The sequence below is a fragment of the Penicillium canescens genome (assembly GCF_028828765.1).
Source record: "Penicillium canescens strain IBT 15451 chromosome Unknown utg000003l_segment0_segment0, whole genome shotgun sequence".
Classification (NCBI taxonomy): Eukaryota; Fungi; Ascomycota; class Eurotiomycetes; order Eurotiales; family Aspergillaceae; genus Penicillium; species Penicillium canescens.
In genome coordinates this window covers 355,022-381,350 of record NW_026703965.1, presented here as the reverse complement: position 1 = coordinate 381,350, position 26,329 = coordinate 355,022, and the positions used below count along the sequence as shown (strand labels likewise).

The 26,329-nt window shown below is 50.6% G+C and overlaps 9 protein-coding genes across 9 annotated transcripts; 5 read left to right on the top strand and 4 right to left on the bottom strand.

Annotated features, from left to right (window-relative positions):
- Window positions 1-1,588: 1,588 nt before the first annotated feature.
- On the bottom strand, window positions 1,589-6,547 carry N7446_003597 (DNA repair ATPase SMC5). Its single transcript, XM_058512346.1, has 6 exons — window positions 6,072-6,547; window positions 5,092-6,003; window positions 4,149-5,039; window positions 4,025-4,097; window positions 3,848-3,975; window positions 1,589-3,800 (listed from the first exon to the last, which is right to left on the bottom strand). Exons 1-6 carry the CDS (start codon window positions 6,462-6,464, stop codon window positions 2,673-2,675), a joined length of 3,525 nt encoding a protein of 1,174 aa, XP_058373675.1. The 5' UTR covers window positions 6,465-6,547; the 3' UTR covers window positions 1,589-2,672.
- Window positions 6,548-6,660: 113 nt separating this feature from the next.
- On the top strand, window positions 6,661-7,032 carry N7446_003596 (uncharacterized protein; the record flags this gene model as incomplete). Its single annotated transcript, XM_058512345.1, has 2 exons — window positions 6,661-6,771; window positions 6,847-7,032. The coding sequence occupies 2 exons, from the start codon at window positions 6,661-6,663 to the stop codon at window positions 7,030-7,032; spliced, it is 297 nt and encodes a 98-aa protein (XP_058373674.1).
- Window positions 7,033-7,487: 455 nt separating this feature from the next.
- N7446_003595 (ankyrin repeat and BTB/POZ domain protein) lies at window positions 7,488-9,564 on the bottom strand. The gene is made up of 3 exons (XM_058512344.1): window positions 9,300-9,564; window positions 9,154-9,239; window positions 7,488-9,096 (listed from the first exon to the last, which is right to left on the bottom strand). The coding sequence occupies exons 1-3, from the start codon at window positions 9,537-9,539 to the stop codon at window positions 7,509-7,511; spliced, it is 1,914 nt and encodes a 637-aa protein (XP_058373673.1). The 5' UTR covers window positions 9,540-9,564; the 3' UTR covers window positions 7,488-7,508.
- A 644-nt stretch (window positions 9,565-10,208) lies between these two features.
- On the top strand, window positions 10,209-12,504 carry nimA (serine/threonine protein kinase nimA; the record flags this gene model as incomplete). The annotated part of the gene is made up of 3 exons (XM_058512343.1): window positions 10,209-10,260; window positions 10,328-10,380; window positions 10,441-12,504. The coding sequence occupies 3 exons, from the start codon at window positions 10,209-10,211 to the stop codon at window positions 12,502-12,504; spliced, it is 2,169 nt and encodes a 722-aa protein (XP_058373672.1).
- Window positions 12,505-13,426: 922 nt separating this feature from the next.
- On the bottom strand, window positions 13,427-14,290 carry N7446_003593 (WW domain binding protein 11; the record flags this gene model as incomplete). The annotated part of the gene is made up of 1 exon (XM_058512342.1): window positions 13,427-14,290. One exon carries the CDS (start codon window positions 14,288-14,290, stop codon window positions 13,427-13,429), a length of 864 nt encoding a protein of 287 aa, XP_058373671.1.
- Window positions 14,291-15,234: 944 nt separating this feature from the next.
- N7446_003592 (uncharacterized protein) lies at window positions 15,235-15,802 on the top strand (the record flags this gene model as incomplete). The annotated part of the gene is made up of 2 exons (XM_058512341.1): window positions 15,235-15,510; window positions 15,572-15,802. 2 exons carry the CDS (start codon window positions 15,235-15,237, stop codon window positions 15,800-15,802), a joined length of 507 nt encoding a protein of 168 aa, XP_058373670.1.
- A 1,015-nt stretch (window positions 15,803-16,817) lies between these two features.
- Window positions 16,818-17,390, bottom strand: N7446_003591 (ribonuclease P Rpr2/Rpp21/SNM1 subunit; the record flags this gene model as incomplete). The annotated part of the gene is made up of 1 exon (XM_058512340.1): window positions 16,818-17,390. The coding sequence occupies one exon, from the start codon at window positions 17,388-17,390 to the stop codon at window positions 16,818-16,820; it is 573 nt and encodes a 190-aa protein (XP_058373669.1).
- Window positions 17,391-17,667: 277 nt separating this feature from the next.
- Window positions 17,668-19,650, top strand: N7446_003590 (ATP-dependent RNA helicase SUB2; the record flags this gene model as incomplete). Its single annotated transcript, XM_058512339.1, has 5 exons — window positions 17,668-17,920; window positions 18,416-18,826; window positions 18,877-19,237; window positions 19,292-19,549; window positions 19,605-19,650. 5 exons carry the CDS (start codon window positions 17,668-17,670, stop codon window positions 19,648-19,650), a joined length of 1,329 nt encoding a protein of 442 aa, XP_058373668.1.
- A 3,211-nt stretch (window positions 19,651-22,861) lies between these two features.
- N7446_003589 (ketopantoate reductase family protein) lies at window positions 22,862-26,247 on the top strand. Its single transcript, XM_058512338.1, has 5 exons — window positions 22,862-23,038; window positions 23,092-23,212; window positions 23,262-23,302; window positions 23,352-23,781; window positions 23,829-26,247. Exons 1-5 carry the CDS (start codon window positions 23,005-23,007, stop codon window positions 25,498-25,500), a joined length of 2,298 nt encoding a protein of 765 aa, XP_058373667.1. The 5' UTR covers window positions 22,862-23,004; the 3' UTR covers window positions 25,501-26,247.
- The last annotated feature ends 82 nt before the right edge of the window (window positions 26,248-26,329 follow it).

The window sequence follows — 26,329 nt, the reverse complement described above, 5'->3', positions numbered from 1 at the left end:
ACCCCATAAACGTGCATATCCGTCGATCTGTATCACCTGTTTCTCGTTTGCCATGCACATCTTTCACATCCCTTGAATCAGTCGCATATCCGCTTCGCTCCACTTGGTGAAACATCCTTGCTACTGTAGACCAAACACCCGGAAGACGCCATACACCCGGCCACCTGGAGATCACTTGCTTACAATTCACTGACAACCCCTCGACTCCTTTCATAATAAAGTTCACCATTGATTGCGGTCCTGCCTATTCGGGCTTCGTGCTGGGAATCCATCCAGCCACTTCTTTGTTGCGTGGCTTGACATAGCATGATTCATGCTTCGGCCTGGATTCCATGGCTTCTCCCAACGGTTTCGTTCAAGCTATGTGTTTTCCTTGGCCGAATCCTGGCTCCCGGATCCTGTGGCTGACGCTTCATTAATATGAGTGATAACAGGGGACGAGGTTGGGTGTGATTCTGATCCACACGCTCATGCACGAGACTCCAATTTCTCCAAACACTGGAGCCACTGGGTGGCAAGTGTACTGTAACAGCAAATGTAAATGTAAATGCAGATACAGATACGACTGAAGGTATGGACACCTCAATGCAATGCACATCAGGGGTCTGATCATTCCACCCAGTCTTCATCCTAGCCTACACGTCCGTGTACAGCGCCGTACATGCGAATCCAGATCCTGATCACAATACAGCCCGTACGTGTACGCCCACGGTTGCATATACATATACCGTACACATCCCTAGACTACAGGCCAATGCCATCGCATTGATCGCCTCACGAGGCATGGCAATAAGCACCCTCTATACGGGATGCCTCGCATATGCAGAGTGTTCAAGTCCAGCACACTTATCACTGATCACCTCCAACCCTCCAGGCCAGGTGATTCGGTGAAAAGATCCCTGTCAAGACACCGAGCGCTAAAGGCAGATCCCACGGTAATCGAGTGATATTCTCCGTCTTGTTTCATGCCGGCAATGGTTTCTTCCCTTGGGTGGCGATTGGCTGGGTGGGTTGGTGTTTGAGCTCATTATTACATAGGTTGCATGCACTGCGCATGGCTGGGATTGGATATTGCACCTGGGTCTGGTAGATCATCCCACCGTTGCATCGTAAGGTTGAGGGCTGTGGCGGGGTTGGTGCGTTGTTGGCGCGTCTATATGTATATATCCTTGCGAGGTGGAGCTTCCAACTTATATATATATATTTGGGTTAGGGTTGATTGGGTGTTGGGTGTGGGTGTGCATATGCCGATTTCAGGTTCGAGGAATCATGCAAATGGGAAGGGACATGCATAGGCAGTTTGTGTAGCAATTTACTAGTAGTAAGTCCAGATCTGAATGCCGGGTGTGGCCGAGATTGTGTGACCGTGTGACGAGATCGAAGTTACACATGCAACATAATCCGTAAATACTGTGTAGTATGAGAGTTAGTTCTATGTTTCATATAGTATGATCTTAACTTTTATCTAGTGACCAGTGCGGAGGGCCGTGCAAAAAAGCAAATGAGCAAGTCATTGACTTCGAGGTTCGAGCGGTGTATACACGCCCAAGGAACACACACTTGGGGGCTTAAAGCCAAAAAAAAATCGCGCATCGGTAACATCACTTGGGACTATCTTTCATGTACAATGTGGTTATGATGATTTACTCGTAGAATATTGGGCCAATTACCTTCTGTGCAGTGTCGATCAGTCTTCTGTATGTACGTGTACGGTCTGTATTGTACAGAGTACATGTGTGTAGACCTGGAGACTGGAGGCTGGCGGAGGCGCCACAGCCCGTAAATGCGGTGACTCAAAGAGGAACAGGGATATTGGCCACTCAAAGAAACTCCCAAAGCCCCAAAAGTCAGGCAATTTAGAGTTGCTTTTAGCGAGATGCCCAATGTCGCCCAACGATTGGTGTGCAATCCTCCGGGGTGATCTGCGACGGAAACGCCCGCCGATCTACGGCCTGTGTGCCACGAGGATTTCTCTTCGCCCTTCTCTCTTTGGTGCGTAATATATGACCTGTATGGACTTCGGAGGAATGGATCAACCTTTACTCGTTTGGTCGAATCGTCCGATCCAAGCATGGATGTGAATCCGTTGATCGACCAAGAACTTTCTAGGCCGGAGCCCCCGGTGCTATTGAATCAGGAGAACTACTGTAAGTGGCTGGAAAAAATCCACACATTGCACCTCGCATATCAGTTTGATCGACAAATGTGATCTCCGGTTAGAGCCCTAGAGAGAGGGGGTAAACCGGTAAGCTCCCCGTGCTATCTTACTCCCCAGAAGCGGGTCTGGATACATCTCCGAACCCTCCAACTACCGAGCACAGACACGGAGTGGCCGGCCATGCATGAGGCCAGCGAGGAAAGAGAAAAATGCCCGGAGCCGCAAGTGTTTTGTTTCAGACCCGCAATTCCCAGAGGGGCAGGTCGTGTCTGTGGTTCGGGATCTTCGCGAACCTCCATTTTTGGTTCAATATTGTACAATGTCGGTCAATATAGTTCAATATTGGTTCTTATTCACATCAAATAGAATGCTATGGTAGATTTGCGTATGGGCGTATATGCCCACCTTGCTCCTGGCCCATCCCTCATAAAAGTAGCGCCGACCGTTGCCTTGATTGCCGGCCGAGAAAAGGCCGGCTTGGGTATCGCATGTAAGTACAAAACACTGAACTTCGTTAAGCGTAGATATCGACTTGGCTGTTCCCCTGAACGCCTCTGGGTGCTGTGCCAGCGTTCCCAGTTCTCGTGTTGATCGCCTTCATGTTGCGAATCGCCAGTTTGAAGTCGATCTTGCCATAGTCGTCGGGCATGTGCTCTCCACTATAGATACAGAGCACCCGCATGCCACGCTTGTAGGAAAGACCGTTTAGTAGCTTGGGTGTAATGAGGAAGTACTGTCCACCGCCGCTGCCGCTGATGGGGTTGCCGTCCTCGTCGGTCTCGGCATCCTCACTAGAGGCACAAGCAATATCCACCAGCCGGCCGTGGACCATGCGCTCGTTACGCGGGTCCATACCTTGATTAATCTCGTCGACGACACGGAACGGCGAGGCGGAGAGAGACTGAAGTGCCATGAGATAAAAGATGGTACTTACAGCTCTCTCACCACCGGACTGGCGATGTGAATCCAAGAGCGACAGTTGTGCGTTCTCACGGAATTTAACATGGATCTGAATTGCCCACCGGTCGAAGTCGCTACCACCAACCTCGCCTTCGGTCTCAGGCTCATCTTCCACCTTGTCCAAGGTGACTTGACCAGCACATCCGATCCGGTTGAAAGAATCAGCAAAGGCATCGCTGATCTTCTTGATGAGTGCATCCAGCCTCGGCTCCCAGTTCTTGCGGATCTCGTCAATAGCGCCTCCAAGTTGAGTGAGCTTGTCTTGAAACTCGGCGAGTTTGGAACGGAGCTTCTCAATTTGCTTCTCACGATCTTCGAATTCTTTGATCATGTGGCTACTACCGCCATGGGTAAGTTCCAAGCGGGCCTTTTCGGAGTCAATGTCGGCGTTGAGCTTGTCCATGTCGTAATCAGCCAACCCTTGCATCATTTCATTTGCGTCAGGTTGATTGCGAGCTTCTCGGATAACGAGTCTTGCTCTTTGATTGACAGCCCTGAGCTTCGCCGCAGTTTCTCTGACAGTGACGTGCGCTTGGTGAGCCTGTGTACTTTTCTCTTCTAGCATTCTGGCACAATCATCGTTGCGATGCCGTAGAGTCTGAAGGTCGGAGGTTGCCTCCAAAAGTCGGACCTCCAGTTTAACGAGTTCCTCATATTCTTGGCGGAAAGCTTCGACGGCGTCCTGGTTTTCTCAGATATACGAAGCGCAGACACTAGGAGTAGACTTACGGCATATTTGACTGTGGCCTCAGCCTTCTGAATAGAGAACTCATCTTGCTTGTCTCTATACTCGCGGACTGTATCCCGTACCCTCTCAAACAATGAAGTGATATGTCGTAGTTTGGCCTCTTGTTGAGCTGCGCAATGTTAGCCAGCTGAATGATCATAACTAAGAGCGGTACATACCGATCTTCTCAGGAATGGCTCGATACTGAGTATGGGCTGTCTGTTTTGTGATTTTCTCCTTCTCGATATCATTCTGTAGGATCGGTTAGTGAGTCGATTGAAGCAGAGGCAAAGGTGTAAATACCGTTTCTTGGTCGATTCGGTCATGATCTTGTCTGATCTTTTCCATGGTAGCTTTCTCAGACTGGAGCTTGTCCTGGATGTCTTTCAATTGTTCTCTCCACAAGTCAATGTTCTCCTGGTATTGCCGCCTGTGACTAACATCCACAGGCCGTGACGTCCACACCTGAGCAGGCTTGATTTGCCGAACCCGGGTGGAAGTAGCGCTGGGACCGTATTCCTTTCGTCGATTCACTTGGAAGGTGTTCTGCCCAGATACCCAAGAGCTCAGTGTACCGTTCTGCAATTGGTTGAAAACCTCCTCTGGGATGTCTCCGAGTCCGATGGGAGTGGAGTGTAGTAACTTTTCGCTGCACAGCATGGCAATGACAGGCTCGGGGCCAATGAGGAAATCCTTCGCCCATCCATCGAATCCCATTTGGCGAATTTGATCGTCCGGCATGGGGGCCTTCATGCTATCCAGCGACATCGAACATGTGCGGATACTGACATCATGAAGGCGCAGTTCTCCATTGAGCGCCCTCTGCAAGGTGCGGAAATCGTTCCGGGTTTGTGTGGTGAACGATGTGAAATCACTCTTCTGGAACAAGGATTCGACGGCATCGGCAAACTTTGGGTCGGTGATCGAGCAGGTCACAATGGGCGGACCAAAGACTTCTTTTTCAAATTTGTCTTGGTTGTCTAGAAGCCATCGGTAGGCTTTCAGCGAATCGTGGGATGCTTGTGCCAACTTGTGTTCTTGTTGGCCGGATTGCGAGTCTAGACTGCCTAGCTGTCGCTCGGCTTGCTGGATCTTCCTTTGCACCTCCTGGCTTTGGTCAATCAGGGGTTGCCGTCGGTCCTTGATCTCTCTGGCTTGAGTTTCAAGTTCGCGCTTCTCGAGTCGTTTTTCTCTCTGTTGTCATAGTCAGTGCATTGTTCTGAACCCAATTGTATAGGGCTCTTACCAAGCTTTCGTTGAAGACATCTGGATCGAACTCGACAGGCTCTTCCTCCAACTTGCGTTGGAGCATCTTGATATTTTGCTGGGCGTTTGCTGCTTCCTTCTTATACGTCACTCCAGTCTTTCTTTCGGCCTCAATCTGACCAGCGAGGTCCTTGATCTTGCTGTCGTATTCGTCGATTTGTGTACCGCGTGCGGTGGCAAGTCTGGATGCTCGTTCTACGGAGTCCTTTCTGTGATTTTTGACACTGTTCAACTGCTCAATATAGGCTTCTTTGACATTGAGCGCGTGCAGTGCAGGCTCCAGATCTGCCTTGAGCTGGTCATGTTCTTGCTGGAGTTGAGTTTTGTTGGCTTTCAGGACCTCAAGAGCCGCGTGCCCTTCTTTGTACTCAACAATTGGGCGCAAAAACTCGAGAATCTCGATTTTTCTTTTGACCACGGCTCTCTGGCGCATTCGCTCCACGTCGGCTCTTTGCGTTTCTTGTCGGTTTTCCATGTTCGCTAGCATATCCTTGTCTCCGCGGTTATCGATCTCCAGTTTCTTCTGCTCGCCTCTAAGCGCTTTCAAGGCGTCATGCCACTCGATCATCTCTGGGCCAGCTGCCGCTCTTTGCGTAGAGTGGAGAAGGTCGACTGGGGAAAGTGCAGCGAACTCCGCAACCTTATCTTGAGGGAGGAATTGGCACAGATTGTCCACCTGGATAGCAAACGACTGGGCCAGCTTCAGCACTTGTCTGTTAGATGCGGGCTCTCCATTGATCATGAATGTGCTCTTATTTCCATCACGTTTGATGGTTCGCTGAATGATGGGGTTACGACCCATCTTCGGGGGTCCACAGAGTTCGATCTCGATAGTAGCCTCTCGGCTGCCATGTTTCACGAATTCGCCCTGGTCTTTGGCGCGCCCGAGGTGCTATAAATGACTTCCGTTAGTACACCAGACATGTATATATATATGCGCGACACCAGAATAAACCATACCTGAGGTCCCCAGCCTAAGCCCAGACAGATAGCACAGACAAGCGTACTCTTGCCCGTTCCATTTGGTCCAATAACCATATTCAATTTCGGGCCTGGGAAGAACTCTGCCGACGTGTATGTGACAAAGTTCTTCACCTTGATGCGCACAATCGCGCCCGGCTTGTAGCCACCAGGACCGAGTCCAGTGTGAGCGGCTAGAGGGACTTGAGACGCAGGCTCTGGGCTCTCCGATAGAGAGCTTTCTTCTTCACTCTCCTCTCCAGTCTCCGATTCATTGTCATCCGCGGGGTTGAGGCGGGGGCGCTTGTTGCTCGATGAAGAGGTGTACGCGAGTTCGTCGCTATCTTCATCCTCGGTGCCTCTTCGACGACGGGGAATATTTGGTGACGACATGATGGACGAAGCCCTCGAAATTGTTGAGGGCCGCTCATGGGCTGTCGAATTAAGAGTCTTTGATCGCCTTGAAGTGTCACAACGCGAGGGGGACGCGTCGAGGAATATCAATACTAAGCCTGGTTTGGGAAGGCGGTGAGGACCACCACATGGCAATAGTCTGATGGCGAACAGCTTCACCTTGATAGCATTCACCATGCCTCCTCCGAACGTTAAGCGCTTGATCTTGACTGCCGCAGTCACCTCAATTACAATTACGGGCACGCTGTATGGTGCAGGGATCAAAACAAATCAAGAAATTGCAGAGGTATGAGCGATCACTTTGCGGAGCTTTCCGAATTGTCACATCACCTAGAATTTACCTAACTTACCTTGGGATCAGACAGCAAAGCAACGACAAGAGTCTACATTCGATGAACAGATGAAAGCTTTACAAGGAATGCGCTCAAATCTGACAGCTCGGAAAGGCATCATCGAGAAACAAATCCGAGACCTTGATGCAAGGATGCTGGAGAAGCAGCAGAAAAGCATTGGCGGAGACAAGCAGCAGTCGCCCAAAGAGCAATGAGAGAGACGACTTTAGCCCACAAGAGGCAGCCCATAATCGACTAGCATTCAACCCGAATGACGGCATATCACCTTATGCCCTCTGATGCAGGCGTCAAACATGCTTTGCAGTGCCGCCCTCGAAAGAATACCACCCAGTGATCCTCGAGCACATTTTACTCTGGTAATAAGGAGCATCAGCCCCCCCACGAGCTTCACGCCAGGCCAATTGCATCTAGGGTGAGGTAGTGACCTCCGGTCATCCATCCAGCCGCACTTAGTATCTAAACGTGAACATACCGAACCATTTGGTCTCTGCTCTATGAACAAGTCGTTGATATTTGACTACTTATATTTGAGGTAAATGTGAAGACAATTGTCTGATGTACATGCCCAACCATCTGTATATTTTTGTTCTATCTCAAGCAATGTATATATGCGTGTATGTTCAATGTCAAGGTCTCACTCATATCCTAATGAGAGCGAAGCAAACCATGCTCAAGCCTCCAAGTTGAGATTTTCAAGCAGGATATCCAGCTTCTCCAGCAAGATCTGATAATTCATCGCATCTTCGTCGAATTCATCCTCAACGACGGCACCATCTAGAGTTCGAATTTCCGGAACGTGCGCCTGCTGCTGGACGTGTTTCACAACCGCAGGAGTCGTCTGCTTGGATAAATCGAGTGCGTCGACGCCATCTGCAAGCTTCGTGACATCCTCATCCTCAACCTCCTCCGGTGGCAACTCCTCGTCCATCATCTCATCAAGACCCGCCTCGTCGAATCTCAACCTAAACCGTTCCCCAAGATAGAAACGAATGTCATCCAGCATTTCAATGGAATCGGTTTCCTGTCTTGCCTTGATACGAGATGCAGATTCCTGGATCAACTCCGCGAATTCTGGAGAATCGATATGCGCTTCTAGTCGGTATGCTAGATATCGAGCAGCAAATTCTTCCAGTCGCTGCACACGTGTCAACCATGCAGCTCGCACAATCGAGTATATATCAATATCGTCCTCGTCTGTTGTTCCACGAGTCTTTGCGGCTTCCGCTTGGGACATTCCGGCACTACCCAGTGTACTAATGACCACCGCAGCTTTGGTCTTCAGCTTTTCGATAAAGAGCATGTCTGCCGCAAAGAGGACATCGACGGCGATTTCCAAGGGGAAGTCGGCTCTTTCTGTGTACAAAAATGTAAGAATGATCTCCAATACCTCTGGTGAACAGTCTATGTCAATGATCGTCAGATGCTCTTTGAGGTGAGCTTCGCGGAACGCAGATGTGAACATAGTCTGGAAGAACTCTGATCGCAGAAGCATTGCTCGATGACATGGGAACAGAATTGAATTTGGTCCTTTGGTTTTCTTTCCTTCCGTGGAAGCTGTAGGGCCGATAGGGATCGAGCTAGCTATTCCATTGCTGGCCGTTGGTTCAACTTCATTTTCATCTTCATCGGGGAGTTCATCCGCCCTTAGAAGAACATCGGCGAATATTGCGTTATTGTGGTCCCATTTCACATCGTTCACTTTTGAGGTTTCAACCTCCAGCTTGTTTCCCAGAACGTTCGCCTGGAACCATTGTTCCATTTGGTCCCGACCCTTGGAGATCTCGTCGGTTCTCCGTTGCCGGGCACGTCTCCTGTCTCCGCTATCAAGGATACTATCCAGAAGACTGTGGATTTCCAGGTACTTTGAGACTCTGTCCACTCCGGCAAACACTTCAGACTCGGTGAAACCGGTTCCAGGTCCACTTCTCAAGTCCCGAGGAGCTTCTCCAAAGTAGAGGTATTTGATGGCGGCACCAAATGCCTCCGGGGGGATTGTACTAGGAAGCTTCCATGTTGCGGATTCTGGGGCCGCTGCCAATTTTCCGCGGAAGTATGGGGAACGCGCTGCGAGGATGAATTTGTGCAGGTGGAGGGATTCATCGGAAGCAGTAACAACGATATCGGTTGTCACCGGAGACTCCTGTGTTAAAAGGGAAGTTATATGTGCGGCGAGCGGTTGCAGAGGGTCCGTAGATTTCGAATAATCGTATTCGAGGAGAAGGTTTCGGATCCGGTCATTTAGGGCATTGTATAGACATCTGAAGGGTTGCCATTGTCAATTTCAGCTCCTGGGTAGATACTTCATTCTAGTATACCTTTCGCCTTGGAACGTGTCTCGTTCACACAGTGCACCGGACTCGAGCAGCAGCTGTACGACTTCATAATGGCCACAGAGACTCGCCTTTGAACGACTGGTTATTACATGTTGTCGGGCTTGGCTTCGCGGTTACATGGCACTCACCAGGATCAATGGTGTGTAATCATAAGGATCACGGGCATTGACATTCACGCCATCGGTGATTTTCTCCTGGCAAACTTTCAGATCGCCCTGACGACATGCACTGCAGAGCTGACGGAACGGCTCACTAAGGTCCAAAGGGTTATCATCCTTGATAGTGCCCTCCTTGATCAGCTTCTTCTCATTAACCAAGCTGATCTCCAGCTGGTCCTTCCGTAAAACAGTCGGCTCTTCGGTATCCATGGCAATTGCAGGTTGCCACCTCGAGGCAAACGGCGGGGATGAGCTATCGATAAGCTCACGTGCTTATACACAGTCAAATAGTCAGCAGAACAAGTAGACCACCGCCTTCCCTACCTGGGGGTCATATCTATATGATTTGGATAGCAGGTTCTTTTACGGCATTGTTGCTCTGATTTGGCCCTCTTTGCTCTAACTTGGCCACATGCAGTCTACCAAAGGCAAAGATAGTAGACAGAATAGGGCGCAGTTGCTTCCCCTCGTCACAGGCCCATATACCTGACCTGTCAGGCCCTGACTTGGTACCTAGGTACGCTTTCCCAGGTCTTTTTCTTTTTTTGCGACAGGATATATAGAAGATACAAACAAATAGAAGCTGCAATATAATGATCTGCAGGATCGATCCTCGTCCCTTCTGTAACGTCATCCCTTGAAGTTCAATACCGCCTGCCGTAGAGGGGCAAGTGCCAATATTCCTGCGGTTGCTAAGCAACAGCCAACCCAAACACTTTAATCTTCAATGCTTCCATTGTCTACTCTGCTTCAAACCCTCAATTCCTCAATTCTACCATTTTACTAACACAGGTCTCTGTTTACGTTCATGCATCTTTGACTCTTATTCTTCCATTTGGTCTCTAGCTTTCTGTTGTCCTCGAATTGCAATCCATAGCCATGGCGATTGCTTTGGCTGAGGCCGACAAGTATGAAATCTTGGACAAGATTGGTGAGTGTGCTATGTTATGACTCCATAACTCGATCTTAGTTCGAACCTAATCATACTCTTCATTCAGGTTGCGGTTCCTTTGGAATCATCCGCAAGGTTAAGCGCAAGACCGATGGATTCGTAAGTGTTGGGTGGTGCATGTTGCGTACGTGGGAAAAACTAACATGTTTGGTGATATAGATCCTTTGTCGCAAGGAAATCAACTACATCAAGATGTCGCAGAAAGAACGCGAACAACTCACCGCCGAGTTCAACATCCTAAGCTCCCTTCGTCATCCCAACATCGTCGCGTACTACCACCGGGAACACCTTAAGGCCAGCCAGGACCTATACCTCTACATGGAGTATTGTGGAGGTGGAGACTTGGGTATGGTGATCAAGAACTTGAAAAAGGCAAACAAGTATGCCGAGGAGGAATTCGTCTGGCGCATTCTGTCCCAACTTGTCACTGCTTTGTTCCGGTGTCACTACGGTACTGACCCCTCTGAGGTGGGATCGAACATACTGGGCCCTGCCCCGAAAGCATCTGGTCTTAAGGGCAAGCAGGGGCAGGTGACCATCCTGCATCGTGATCTCAAACCCGAAAACATCTTCCTTGGTAGCGACAACACAGTCAAGCTCGGTGATTTCGGATTGTCCAAGCAGATGCAATCGCATGATTTCGCCTCCACCTATGTCGGCACTCCTTTCTACATGTCACCAGAGATCTGTGCCGCCGAAAAGTACACCTTGCGTTCCGATATCTGGGCGGTTGGCTGCATCATGTATGAGCTGTGCCAAAAAGAGCCCCCTTTCAACGCTCGCACCCACATCCAACTTGTGCAAAAAATCCGTGAGGGTAAATTCGCTCCTTTGCCTGACTACTACTCGCCTGAGCTTAAGAATGTCATTGGGAGCTGTTTGCTAGTTAATCCCGATCATCGCCCCGACACTGCGGCTTTGATCAATCTTCCTATCATCCGTCTCATGCGCAAGGAAAAGGAGGTTGTTGATCTGGGTAAGACCCTGCGCCGCCGTGAGGAAGTTGCTGTGGCCAAGGTCCGCGATATGGAACAGAACCTGGCCAAGCTTGAAAAGGAAAAGCAACAAATGAAGGCTGAAATCGAGAGCACCGTCCGCAGAGAATGGGAGGTCAAAGCGCGCTTGGAGATTGATCGTCAAGTACAGAGCGAGCTTGAGCGCCTGCGCAAACGATTTGAATCTGAGGTTCAAGACAGAGTTTCCATTGAGGTCAAGAAGCACAAGGCGAACAACAATACCTCCCGCGACGATGTCTTCCGTACCAGCACCCAGGGCTCTAGTTCTTCTCGCTCCAGTGGTCAGGGCTGGCGGTCTTCTCGGTCTTCAGCCAATATGACGGACGACAGTGACAACACTCCATCGAGCACCGCCGATATCACCCAACTGTCTCTCGGGTCACCCCCTTCGAGCAAGAGGAAACAGCCAAAGAAGGAGACCCGTACTCCATTCTGTCGCTCAAAGACCGTGGTCGACTCCCCAGTTGATGTTCAGATGGCCGAGCCTTCTCCCATCTCGATTGCGTCCCTCTCACTTTCTCCTCGCCGTACTTCTGGAACAGGAGGTGCCCGCAACATCTTTGCAGAGGCTGAGCGCAACAAGGCGAAGTGGGAACCCACTCTTGCTTACTCTGACGACGAGGACGATACCCCTGATCTGCCATCGCCTACCCGGCCCAAGGTCAAGCCTGACCCATTGAAGGCGCCTCGCCGACCTCTCCTGCGCCAGCACACTGCCGCCTTTGTGCAGAAGCTCAGCACTCAACCATCCCTGTTCCCATCGAGTGGTACCCGCCTGCCTCAGTCAGCAAATGCATCTACCTCTCAGTCCGAGGAGCGCAGCGTCAGCGAAAGCAGAGCCAAGTCGCCCCACCGTCGTCTCACCAAGATTCCCTCGTCCGCCAATCTCGCTGCTGATGCATCTCCAACCCGCAAGAGTGCGCCCAAGCAGGCCCAACCCAAGGCCAACGGTGGTGGCGAGGAAATGATGAAGGCTGTCATGCAGCGCAACATGGGTGGTCGTACCCTTGTCGAGCTTGCCCAAGCCCGTGCTGGAGGTCGCCCCATGGACGAGGTCAAGCGCTGTGCTAGCGACTCTCGCTCATCCGGTCCATCGATGCTGAAGTGCTCTGAGCGGGATCCCCCTGCCATCTGGAACCCTGAACTAGACGAAATGCCTAGTCCCTTCCTCGCTCGTGGAAAGAAGGTCATCCGCAACCTGCGGTGATGGATCACCTGCTGTTTCCATTTTACATTCATATTTTCTTCCCCTTTCGGTTATGGTTTTCTGGAGTTTTGATGAAATGGAGTTTTTCCTGGTTGATTTTGATCTTGATCTGGTTCTTTGGAAAGTCGTTTGATTCCCATTGCCTGTCCACCATTTTGGTCCGATTCTCACTTCGTTTCTTGTGCATAATTTCCCCCTACGTCACGGAGTTGGCTCTAATGTTGCGTTCTGGGTGCATCCTTGCCTGCATTGCAAGTACACGGAGTTGGATACACATATGCCCCTTTACTGTGTTTCTGTTTGGCTCTTTAGCCTGCGTTGGCTACCCTGCCTCGCCCCGACTCGACTCTTTACCTTTCTTTTGTTGTTACGCCGTCATGCCCTTTCCTTCGATGAAGGAGACGATTGATTCTCTGTACATGTATTCGTTTTGCATCAGCCATGCACTGTTGATTTCTTGTGCCTTTTTCCCCCCTGGGTGTTAATTCCACTGTTCATCGTACAGTCCCTCGCAAGTATCCGGATTTTGCTTGTCATATTGGATAAATCTTTGCTGCGCCTCCCGATTTGGAGTACTTCATATATGCCTCTCGTTGGTTAATGCTTCTTCTCGACTTTGTTCTTGGACCACTTTTTGTGAGTCCATGGTTGAGGAGTTTTGGTGCTAGCATTGTCTGTTAGATGTACATATCCATGATCAGAAGGAACATTCTCACTTACTTTATTCCAACGTAAGTTTAGATTCATTTTCAATAGATCTAATGCCTGCGCAGACGTACGTCGACTACCTCGGCTAGGATAAATATTCCAAGATCATCGATCCTATACTCACTACTAACAGGTTGAGCGATACATATCTCAGCCCTCAACTTGCAACCGCATCATATCCCATAAACCAGTTCATAGAGTAGATTGAGCAAGATTAAGCCCAAGATTCCTCATCCTCAACTTCCTCCATCTGCACAGTCCTAAGTTCCCGATTAAACCGCTGCTCCTCCTCCTCCAACGAAATCTGCCCAACTTTCGCTGGAGCTTCAGGCCCAGGCCCAGCAGAAGCATTATACCCAGTCTTCTCAAGCCGATCCATCTCCTCAGGCTCCAACAATTTGCCTTGACCCTTGATAGACTGCTGCTTCATCCGAACCGCAGCCGGGATAAACTTATTCGTCGCCTCCCGCCGCAAATCACGGATCTCAGGCTTGGCCTCATACACAGTCTTGGGCGCTGCAACCGTCGTCGGCCTGGACGGTAATAGATGAGGACCACGCTGCTCACCACTCTCGCCCTGCGCGTTATCCCCACCTCGTCTCCGCTGCTGGCGCGGAATCGGCGGTGGTGTATCCCGCGGCATGGGTATCCTCCTCACATCCTCATCCGTATCACTGCTCTCATCATCGGCCGGCATGCGCGTCTCGTCAGACTCGCGTCTCCGCTTGCCTAGTACGCCCTCTCGACTCCCTCGTCCGCCGCCCTGGCCGCCGCCTCGGTTGTCATTGTTGAATCGGGGTGCTTTCTCGCCGAGGGCTTCGCGCGCTTTCAATACGCCTCGTAGATCTTTCTCTAGAGCCTCGAGAATCTCCTTGTCACGCGGTCGTAGTTTCTGGCCTGATTCTTCGGCTTCTTTGAGCTCGTTGATCTGTCGTTGGATTCGATCTGGATTGCGCCGTGCGAGCTTCTCATTTCGTCGTGCTAGTGCCTCTGCTTTGCCCTTTTTTAGGCTTTTCTGTTTGTCTTGTTTTCGTTGCGCTGCGGCTGGGTTGATCGAGCGCTCTTTGTCTCTGGCCATGTTGTCGGTTCCGGTGTTTGTATCGAATTTCTTGGTTTGATTGTATCAGCCGGTATTGCGGGAGCTTGGCCCGGTAGTGAGTGCTTCGGGGGTTTGTCGAATCGATTGCCCTGCTTGCTCGTCGGTACCGGTACAACGGTCTGGGCTCTGAGGCACGTGAAGGAATCAAAATTGGAGATGCAGGAAAGGAGGGCGCGCAATGAGAGGAGAGTGTTGCAGGCTGGGGATCAAAGCGTCTTCAATCGGGCCGTTAGTTAGATGCAGGAAGTCAGCCTCACAATTTAGGCGATGGAATTTGGCAGAAGCTAAAGCGGAGTGGAGAGCTGTTGGATCCATGGTTCACCTCACTGCAGTATATAACTATAGAGTATATAGCACTATATTGCACTATACTGGATTACACTGGACCATATTGGACTATTCATTGAGTCTGATTGGTTTCGTAGTTTGCAGATATTGCAGAGCCTCTTCCCCATCTTGGGACAGGTGCAGTAGCATTAGATCAGATGTAATGCAGTATATAGTAGAATACAATCACAAATTGCTTCTTTTGACTCCTTACAAACCCCTCTTTATGGGGGTCCGAGGTATCAGATTTCCGCCTGAGCCTGTGCTCCGACCAAGGATATAAAACACTGAAATCCCACTAGACCCTTCGGGTGTAACTGGACTCGAGCCGCGCGCTGTTCAGTTGGCGCCGATACCCCCAGTTCACATCTCCTTCCTCTCTCTTTTTTACCAAAAGCAAGCTATCTGCTTTTCTCCCCTCAACAGTCGAATAGTCGCACTCCGGTCCGGCTGCGCACAGTTCTTTGCACTCTCTCTCCGCACCTCCTTCCCCCCGCCCATCCACCATCATGACCTGTGGTCCGTTCGGTCTCACATCGAGTTTGATTGGCGCCTCGTAGACTGTCGCGGTCGGAGCATGTCTCTGCCGGGACCAAATGTCCGTCTCAGCCTCGATCCCCGACACTTCGCTTGGCCTCACCTCCTCCGAGATCCAGATCCTCCGGCAGCAGCAGCAGATTGCCCTGCAGGGCGGCCATGCCGGCAATGGGGTTGCCAGGGGCAGGGGAACAGGGAGAACCAGCAACTCCAGCTCGCGCGCTACCAGCGCCGCCAGCAGTCAGGGTCGCTTGCTGCTGGATCCGATGAGTCTCCGCGCGTTGTCGCACCAGCTCGACGGCTTGCAGGCTCAGATCCGTCATCGGATCGAATATGTATGTTTGTCTCGTTCGGCCTGGTTATGGGTGTGCTTCTAACGTGGGATGTGTGGTATAGCTAGAAGATCAGATGCAGCGCTCCATTCAAAACACCTACGACCGCGCGGGCAACGTCATTCGCAATGCCGATGCGGAGATTGCCCGCACCCGTGAGATTCTTGCTTCTATCGACGAGCTGGATAATGAGTTGGCTAAAATCGCCCATATCCGTGATATCGTCAAGGGTTTCCGTGGTCGCATCGAGAACTTGGATCACCGCATTGACCAGAGTTCCCGACGACGGCGATGAGTTTACTCTCATACTTCCTGACATACCTTCTACCAAACCTCGCATTGTACAAGGTCATAAATTCTTCACCTCTCCATACCTTTCTTCTACTCGACCGCTGGATGGTCCGACCGATACACCTATTCCTCTCCACACGATACGTGAATGAAAGCCAACAGAACAAAAAGAAACAAAAAACTATATACCGACTGTGTCCTCGCGGACAATTTCTCGAATCTTTGCTAGTCACCATATTCCACATTTCATTTTCCCGCGTTTCTGATTTATTGAACAATTGGTTAAAAGAACTGCATGCCTCACGGCACCGTCGAGTCGACTCAATGAGAACACGACCTCGATAGGATGGCAGTATACGATGGCACTGGAGTTGGATTGATGAAGGCCAGAGCACTCATCTTGCTGGAAATCCTTGAGATTTGATGACTATCATGAAGGATTTTTAATGTGTTTCCGAGTGTATAAACACGACTCTTTCTGTCCTTGGTTTGATGCTTCTGCTATTTCCTCTGTTTCGATTCCCCTCTCTGCATCTCTCGTGTACATTGCTCTGGGCTTCTTCTGCTTTGATGTTGGCCGATATGAGGATAATCATAGCTAGGCTTGCAATTTTCGCAGTATAATTCGGCAGTTTCTCAATTCCATCGTTCTTTCGGGTGGATTTCGTGTCTCGGCGCATCAGACCGCATTGATATTGAACGTAATGGGAGACGCCGCTGTCAGGTGCCATCCACGAAGCTTTGTTCGGTTTCGATTGGCTGATATTTGGTGTAGATTCCTGAGCTGACTGGCACACAACGTGGTATGCAGATGGGGTGTAGCTTGATGGCCATAAGGAGGCCTTCCAATCGACTTTTGTACCAGTTGCATGCATCGAATGCAAGACTGCTGGCCTCCATGAATTTGAATCCGAGGGGGCCCGTGGCTGTGGCCGTGGCTGTGGTTGTAATGTAAGGTGTGACACGTCCAGTAAAATGTCAAACGTCTGCAGTTGAAGATGAAGGTGTTGTCACGTCTATCACGTCGCTTCCTCGACCTCAGCATTTGCAGCGGCAACTTCATGCTGTAACGCTGATTCCTCACGACGTTGCACGAGCTTCTTTCCACGTTTTTCCGTTTGGGGGAAACGCTTCTCGGTCCCACACACGAAGCAGCGGACGACCAGTATGTCAGCCCATGGCTTTTTGCCGCCGCGACTCGCATTTTCGATTTCATGCGAGCAGTTCACTCCAGGCGCAAGGATTGTATCGCAGCGCTTGCAGACGGATCTCTTCAGCGCGATTGGCAGCCGGATTTGAGTCTTCAATGCCACGCCACGCAGGTGAGATACGCATACCCTGGAGAGGTTGTTCATGGGCTCCGTGGTCTTTTTCGCGCCAGACGTGCCCTGCGTACCCTTTTTGCCATTTGAAATGCTGTGTAGATCATTTTGGGCATAAGCTGAGTTGCCAGTCTCTTCAGAGATCACTTGGTGGGCTGTGTTCTGTTGCGCATTTTGCAGATAAACAGCTGCTTTCTGAAGGTAATCTAGGCGGGCTCGAATATGACCCTGGACGTTCTTGCCCTCTTTCTTAACCTTAGCCTTGGCCATGTTCACTTGGATGGGACCTGACTAGTTGTAGGCTGCATCTCAAAGTTGCATATGGAAGCTTATGGCGCTAAACCCAAAGCGGTGAGGCTGATCCGCACGTGACTCAGCCAACCTCTTCTCCCTCGCCTTCAACCTTCCACCTTTGTCTGTCGACCCGACCTGCCATTCAAACCACGGTCCCGTCCAATTAATCTTCTCATCTCCGTTCTCTATTTCTCTTTTTCCTTTAACCTTTCTCACTTCAACTTTCCCCAATACAAGTACTTTACACGTCGCGATGTCTCACGAGGAAGATCTCATCGATTACTCCGACGAGGAGCTGCAGACCACCACTCAGCCCACCACCACTGCTGCGCCTGCCGCCGCCAATGGTGACGATGACAAGCAGGGTGATCTGACTGTCACTGGTGGCCGCCCCGACAAGAAGGGTAGCTACGTTGGTATCCACTCGACCGGTTTCCGCGATTTCCTCCTGAAGGGCGAACTCCTTCGCGCCATCACCGACTGCGGCTTCGAACATCCATCGGAGGGTTAGTCTAACTCATTTCCCACAAGCGTTCCTCCATTCCTCCAAGCTCCAACGTCCGTCCATCCTCGCGGGAAGATTCTTCGGTCGGTATATCTGGCAATCAGCCCTGTTTCGAATCTGCAGACGACATGAGGATACGCGCTTTTGAACAAAGACAATATCTTCACTATATGTTGGTCGCAGGTCATGATACTCGCGCAGAGCTCAAGCCTCAGTCACGGACCACCACATTCTTCATGGGGATTGGCGCATTGGTGAATTATGCGTGTTGCGCTCCGTCGTTGTCACGCGTCCCTCATGTTGTCTGCAGAGCAGGTTTCCTATGGAACTTGTATATTTCACTGTGACCCTCAGTCAGAGTAGTTTGACGAGGTGGATCAAGATGACCTCTTGGCATCAATTTGCGCGATGCTACAGGATGGACGGACTTTGCGAGACGAATTGCCTTTGCTTCTCATTTCATCGAACACAATCTAACATCGGCTCCACCCCACAGTCCAGCAAGTTTGCATCCCGACTGCTATCCTGAACGTCGATGTTCTTTGCCAGGCCAAGTCCGGTCTCGGTAAGACCGCTGTCTTCGTCCTGACTACTCTTCACCAGCTGGAGCCCGTCCCTGGTGAATGCCAGATCCTAGTCATGTGCCACACCCGTGAGCTCGCCTACCAGATCAAGAACGAGTACGCCCGTTTCTCCAAGTATCTGCCCGACGTCAAGACTGCTGTCTTCTACGGTGGTACCCCGATCCAGAAGGACGTCGAGACCCTGTCCAGCAAGGAGACCTACCCCAACATCGTCGTCGCCACCCCCGGTCGTCTCAACGCACTCGTCCGTGACAAAAAGTTGTCTCTTCGCAACGTCAAGGCCTTCGTTCTCGATGAGTGTGACAAGATGCTCGATCAGATTGGTACGTTTACGAATATACAAGTCGAAAATATCATCGCTAATATTGCTCAGACATGCGCCGTGATGTCCAGGAGATCTTCCGTGCCACCCCCGCCGACAAGCAGGTTATGATGTTCAGCGCCACTCTCTCCCAGGAAATCCGTCCCATTTGCAAGAAGTTCATGCGCAACCCTCTCGAGGTTTACGTCGATGACGACACTAAGCTCACTCTTCACGGATTGCAGCAGTACTACATTAAGCTGAGCGAGCAGGAGAAGAACCGCAAGCTGAATGAGCTCCTCGACAACCTTGAGTTCAACCAGGTCATCATCTTCGTCAAGAGCACCCAGCGTGCCAACGAGCTTGACAAGCTGCTCCGCGAGTGCAACTTCCCCAGTATCGCTGTCCACTCCGGTGTCAGCCAGGAAGAGCGGTATGTTTATGCCTGTCCCGCTATCGCCGTGGCATATTGCTAATTTCCCCACAGTATCAAGCGCTACAAGGAGTTCAAGGAGTTCAACAAGCGTATCTGTGTCGCCACCGACGTCTTCGGCCGTGGTATCGATATCGAGCGTATCAACCTGGCCATCAACTACGATCTCCCCGCGGATGCCGATTCCTACCTCCACCGTGTTGGTCGTGCCGGTCGTTTCGGTACCAAGGGTCTGTCCATCTCCTTCGTCAGCAACGAAGATGACGAGAAAGTCCTCAAGGAGATCGAGAAGCGCTTCGAAGTTGCCCTCCCGTTGGTCCCCCAAAATCCCCAGGAATTTTATGAACAAGCACTCACCAACCACCAGTGAATACCCCGAGGAAGGTGTCGACTCCACCACCTACATGGCTTGAATGCCTGTTGAAAACTTTTCCAATTTTCGTTTCTCTTTTCAATTGTTACTGGCGCAATAGCTCGGGTTTTGATATCATTTTTTTTCGTGGGGCGCTCCCTCTGCCCTGGCTGCAGAGTGAGGCAAACTCTGCCATGTATCTGAAGATAACACTGGAATCAAGAATGGGTTGACCCTGCACATGTTTTGTTCTTCACGTGGTCATGTAGAGTATCGGCAAGTCCGACGAAGACAGAAAGATGTGTAAATCCAACCAGGTGATCAAGGTCCTGCCAAGTATCCGACCCATTCAGAGTGGATAAACAGCATCTAATCTCCAAATCGATCATCGCCATCCCCATCTGCTCCGGGGCCTAATATGCGGAGGTCCACAAATGACCACATACAGTACAGACCTTGGCTCTGGATTGCAGTCGTGCTTCAAAGCTGACTTGCAGAGCCCTACATGGCCATTGCTCAGATCCTTCACTCGATTCTTGTTTCAGATGCCGTAATCTGACTGATTCACCTTCGGAGGAACGAAGTACTGGATATGTATCTGGCATGATATGCACCTCATTTATGTTTGCGATATTCGCCGAATCAAAGTGAATCATGTCGGTCTGTTTCATTCGTTTGCATCTGTTCAATTTCTGCTTGTCAGCTGCTCAATTGACCTAGGGAAAGTTTCCCCTGCATGCTGCAGTAATGACAGCTGTCGAACTTATGGACACGGGATGGAAATTGGGATATGCTGGTGATCATAGAATACATCAATTCTATTCAACCCCAGTCAATCAATTCGATCACCCATTTTTATCCCCAATGTACAATGTATACAGCTAGACAGGATAGTTACTATACACAACCTTGGAAGTAGCATCAATATATTCACCATAACCAAACCAACTGCCGGTAACTGATACAGTAAAGACTCAACCACACCCAAACGAAACCGAAAAAAGTGGTCCAAAGCACACTAGAAGACGTTGAAAACCGCTGGTTGGCTGCCAGGTCCACCGGCCCGATCGACTCACAGGCTTAGCGTCCATCAGCAAAACAAGGCACAAGGAAGCTAATCCTCGCCCCAAAACCCTGTCTCGCATTTTCATGTGTCCACCAGAGGCCCTCTGTCTCGCTTCAGCGGAGATGAGTGGCTTTGTCTTGGTTTTGAAGATGCGAGTACGAGAACGGTGTTCGCCGGCTATTTTCACTGCCACTGCCGAGACATGATGGTTACTTTCATTACATTATTTGCTGCTAGACTGTTAGGTTGCCACTAGTTAGGCTTTTTTGGGCGCCGTTGTCAAACCCGCTGAGTCATTAAGTACAACGGCGAGAAATAGCGTGCGACCAGAGGTGATTCATGATTATGATAGGTCAATTACTTCTGTACTATGGGCGTGTCTAGGAATTTCTTTATGCATCCGCGAGTTTCCGTGTTTAGGGCTTGGGCCCCTGTGAAATTAACGGGTTTCAAGGTTAATTTATGGCAAACCGGTATTAATTTAATGACATCTGTGGCTCCTGAATCATAGTGCTATAACTCTCTAACTTGGACACTGTTTGCGGGCGCTGCAAACGTGGTTACCCCTGGCCACACATATATCTGTTTCCGGCCTATGCACATTACACTATACGCATTATACATGTAGTGTACACAGTGTACGCTTTGTACGGTAATGTATTTATGCTCCACAGCGAATCCCCCAGGTCTGGACTTATAAATCGATTCCACGTTCTAGCCCTTTCCACCTACAGATGTACAATACTGTACATAAGATAACGTTAACTGAGCATATTCCACTTCCAATACCATATATTATTGTAAATCCCCGATATCAAACCCCCGAGTCAGATACATCCCTTGATTAAACTGCAATCGGAACGTCGATCACTGTGGCATGCTGGGATTATCAACACCGCCCCCTTCACAGGGCCGATCCTGATCATCCCTTGGATCTCAGCCCCTCAGCCTCCATGCAGTTCTCACGCTATGGTTGGGCCGAAATTAGTCTTCTTCTAACGGTATTGGCAGAGTCAAAAGGAACAAAAGCCGCTTGTTTTCGTGTTGGGTGTGACTACCCCGGCATTACTCCCAAGTCTGCCAAGGTTCGAGAGAATGTCGGGGCGGAGAGGGAGAGGGAGAAGGCGAGGGAGTTGATTCTCCCCACTTGCTTCCCTGTTGTATGACAGTCTGGTTGTTAAAATTTTTTGTCGATCAGGGATACAAACCTTGCCATACTGTACTTTGTACTTTGGGATCTGTCGGGTGATAGGTATCAGGTACCTGTACCTGATTGTGGTTGATATAGTTCAAGTATGCCAGTGTTAAACTGTATTGATATACTCTGTAAAGTGTTATGTACAGTACTTTTACTGTACCCAGGTAGTATTCACTTGCAGCTCACTATTGAATTCAGCAAAACAAAGTGCCTAACAAGGTTCTATGTGTTTCGGCCGTGACTTGACAGGTCTTCATCTCTGCCGCTAATCACGTAGATAGTGGGTTTTCAAGTGGATGTGGTGACGGAGGCCAGCACGCGGCCGATATCAAGTACGCGTCAATAGTCAATAAGTGTTAAGTTTGAGCTTTTGTTACTTACACTTATATACTGAGTTATAGACTACACAGTTTAAGTATAAAGGCGAGGCTTGAAGATCGCCGGTGTACTGTATTGTAAGTGGAGGGTGTATATCGTGTATTGTATGAATCGGGAAAAAGAAAAAAGAAAAAAGAAAAAAAACGAGAAGTTAATTATAGAAGTGCCTGCCCACCCTCCACTATGTACATACCAACGCTCACAGTAGAAAAGCACAACAGAATAAAGAAGCAAAATGATATATATTTTGACTGGGATCTCGTTCTTACATATACAGGGGTATGGGATTTCAGGTCCTTGAAAGGTCCAAAGTTCCTCCGAATTAATTGCGTAGCCAGATAGATAAGGTAAGCCTTTGAATGGGGAGAATAAAATAGGGAAGAAAACAGAGATGGAAATAGAGACGAAAATTGAGAATGAAATTGAGAATAAGATCAGAACACAATCGAGAATAAAGTAGAAAAGAAAACAGAAAGAGTTTACAGTACTGTTGACAGTGAAGACAAAAATGAAAAGAAGCAAATAACCGCATCCAGACTTATCATCCGTTTCCGGAGGGGACGTTGAATCGAAAAAAGAAGCTTACGAGCGCGTACAATCTTCCTTTTTTCCCAATCCGACACTTCAAGGCCAACTTCCAAGAACGTGGTCCCCCCTCTTCGTCCTTCCTCCCTTTTTGCTTCTTCTCTCCTTCAACTCTTCACATTGGCCCTCATCCAACAACTCTTATAGGCGTCACGCCTTCTCTACCGGGTCACTCCCGCCTTCCCTCGATGGCTCCTCCTCCACGTTTGCGCATTCTGTCCGGTGAGCTTCACTTTTCACACATCTCAGAATGGACCGTCTAACCGTGTGTGCAGTTGGTGGCAATGCGATTTCTGCCTTTCTCTCATGGCGACTGCAGGCGACAACCTCCTGCGATGTGACTTTAGTCTGGAAATCAGGCTTTGACGCTGTATCACAATATGGTGTCTCATTCAAGTATGTGGCCTCGTCTTGACGGTTATCCAGTTGGCTAATCTCTCTGCAGATCCAAAGCATTCGGCAACGAGCGATTTAAGCCCCGACATGGTGAGAATCATCCCCTGAGGCTTTCTAACACTGGCTAACTGGTTTCTAGTCGTCCGCGCCCCCGAAGAAGCATCCTCTCGCGAAAATGCCTACGACTATGTCATCCTCTGCGTGAAGGCCCTGCCCGATGTCTACGATCTGGCCTCGGTGATCGAATCCGTGGTTACTCCTCAACACACATGTATCCTTGTCAACACCACAAATACCCTCGGTATCGAGGCTCATCTCGAGCAACGGTACCCGACCAACGTCATCCTTTCTCTGGTTTCCAACGTCGAAATCTCTCAGACCGGCCCCAGCGAGTTCGAGCACCTGAGCTCGAGCGAGATCCATGTGGGCGCAACCAACAAACAAACCTCCATTCCCACCTCCATCCAGAATGACATGGCAGCGGCATTGGCGATGACTCTGAATTCCGGCCAGGTTGATTGCAAGGTCTCGGAGAATATTCGTCAGGAGCAATTCGAGCGAATGATTGGGTGAGTTCTTTCCGATTCGGCATCAAAATCTAGCTAATAAGTCGTAGCCCGATCGCGTTCCATCCCGCCAGCGTTCTGTTCGAAACCCCGAACCATACACAACTTCTCGAGAAAACGGGCGTCCGTCAAGTGGTAACAGGCATCATTGATGAGTTGATGGAGCTTGCCTCTGCCCAGGGCTGCTCATTCCCCAGCGATTTCCGGGAGAAGACGATCGAAAAGATGACTGCCACGGATGCTCCGACCACGATGTACCAGGATTTCCAGGCTCGCCGCCCGATGGAGATTGAGACTTTCCTCGGATCCCCGATCAAGCTGGCCCTCGAGTCCAACACTCGCGTGCCCCGGATTGAATCCCTGTACGCAATGATGCACCACGCCAATATTGTCAACCAAAGCAAGCCCCGGCAGGAATCCCCGCCTGCATCAGTGATGGGCCAGCCGCCTCCACGATTGTCTTCCGCCCCTCCACAGCAGCGACCCATGATGAACGGCGGACCCATGAACGGCGGACCCCCACCTATGCGAGCCAGCCGCACACCTTCAGGCATGGTCATCCCCCCACAAAGACGTGGCCCGCCCCCAGGCATGATGCGTGGACCTCCCCCAGGTGGACCGATGGCACCCCACAACCGAATTCCACGCGACCCATCATTGGAGGGGCTCGAAGAGTTCAGCCATTTGGTGGTATACGACGAGTCCGGCGAGAGTATCCCACACCAGAATGGCAATGGCGCTCTTGAGCCTAACGCGGCACCAGTGTCGGATATAGCGTTGCGAGAGCGGGAGTTGGCTCTTCGTCAACGAGAGCTGCAGATCCGGGAACAGGAGATGGGCCTGCGCCGGGGTCCTCCTGGCCCTGCACGCCGTGGACCGCCCTCCCGGGCCCCCACAGCATTTGACGAAGAAGACGAGGATTACTTTGACCCCATGGATACGATGGCCATCCCGCACATCGACCCCGACAGTGTGGACATGATGAGTATGACTTCCCGCCGAGGCCGCAAGGGCCCCAGTCACAGTCAATTCCGCAAAAACCCCGAGTTTTCCGTGTCCGCCCCTCCCAGCCGTCCCTCCTCATCAGCCTTCGGGCGCTACTTTGGCAGGAAGCGCGCGAGCGATCGCGTGATGCAAGAAATCCCGGGTCTCCACGATTCCCTCATGGACAACCCGATGATGAGCTACTCTTCCAACAGATATGGTGCCGTTGACCGAAACCAGATGAATATGGACTCGCGAGCCAACTCCCTCACGGCCAGCCACATGGGTGACTACCCACCGAGGCCCTTCCCGACGAGCCGGCGTAACAGCCAGTCCCCTGGAACTCCCCCTCGGCGGACCCTCAGGGCCCCCGGACCCCATGGTCCTCCTGGACCAGGCCCCCGGATGGGTCGGCCCCCAACCGCACATGACCACAGCTTTGGACCCCCTAATGGACCTCACGGTCAACCTTCGCCCCCTGGTAACATGCGAACGCCGGTGCCGCGGTATCCTCCTGGACATGGAAACGCGGTAGGGCCGCAGCAAGTTGAACAACACTATGGGGTGAGCAACACGTTTCCTGCCAAGGGCCCTCTTAAAAACAAAAGTCTGACCGGAAGTGCGAGCGCCAGCGCGGAGAGTGGTGATAGCGGAGCGAGTGCGAACCTCGACTCTGAGCCTTCATCTCATAGCAGTCAGGTCAGCCTGGGCCAGGGAGTCGCAGCACCCGTTCGCTGAACCCGACCCGATGATTGACTGAATTTTATTGACGTTTCATTCGGCCTGGACGAACCTCCACCGAACATTGGTCATGTTTGGACCATTTTGCATCATGGCGTGTCAATGCAGCGGGGATATCATTCTTCGGTCCCGATGGGGGCACCGGTTAATACTGCTGTTTCGTTTCTTTACATATACATGAGGGACATAGGGGTCTTCATTGCGTTTATTTTCTGTTTCGGAGTGGATCGGGGTATGGGTGTGCGCGTTTCGTCTTTTTTCCGATTTCTCTCTGCATCGATACTCATGTTCGCGGCATTATCGAATTCTAATGAGGCTGCGCGAGCCAACTCGGGGCAATTATCCTTCCTCTCTCACACTCTCTGTTCTATCTCATTGTGTCTTTTCACAGCATGTCGATATAGCGTCGTCGGCAATCTCACCTGCCCATCTTCTCATCCCTCTGCATGACTGTACACTACTCGGGCCGGCGCATTCCTTTTCTCTGGACTCGTATACGCCTTTTTGCTTTGTCTGTTTTACCACCATTTGCTGGGCACTTCCTTCCTTTGCTTTTTCCTTGCCTCAACTAGCCCTCTGATTTTGACGCATTCCAAAAGAGCCGGAGGTTCGATTTATGTTGAGTCGCCTTCTGGGTCTGCGCTTTGCTGGGCATTAATGAGTGTGACTGTTCGGTCTGGACAGACTGTATCCTTCCGAATTGATAGACCTTCCGTTATATCACCTACATTAAGAATAGAATAGAGTGATTTGCTACTCTGTATGACTTCTCCAAGTATACGATAACGTATCACCACGTGACGTAAACATTCCCTCTAAACAATCA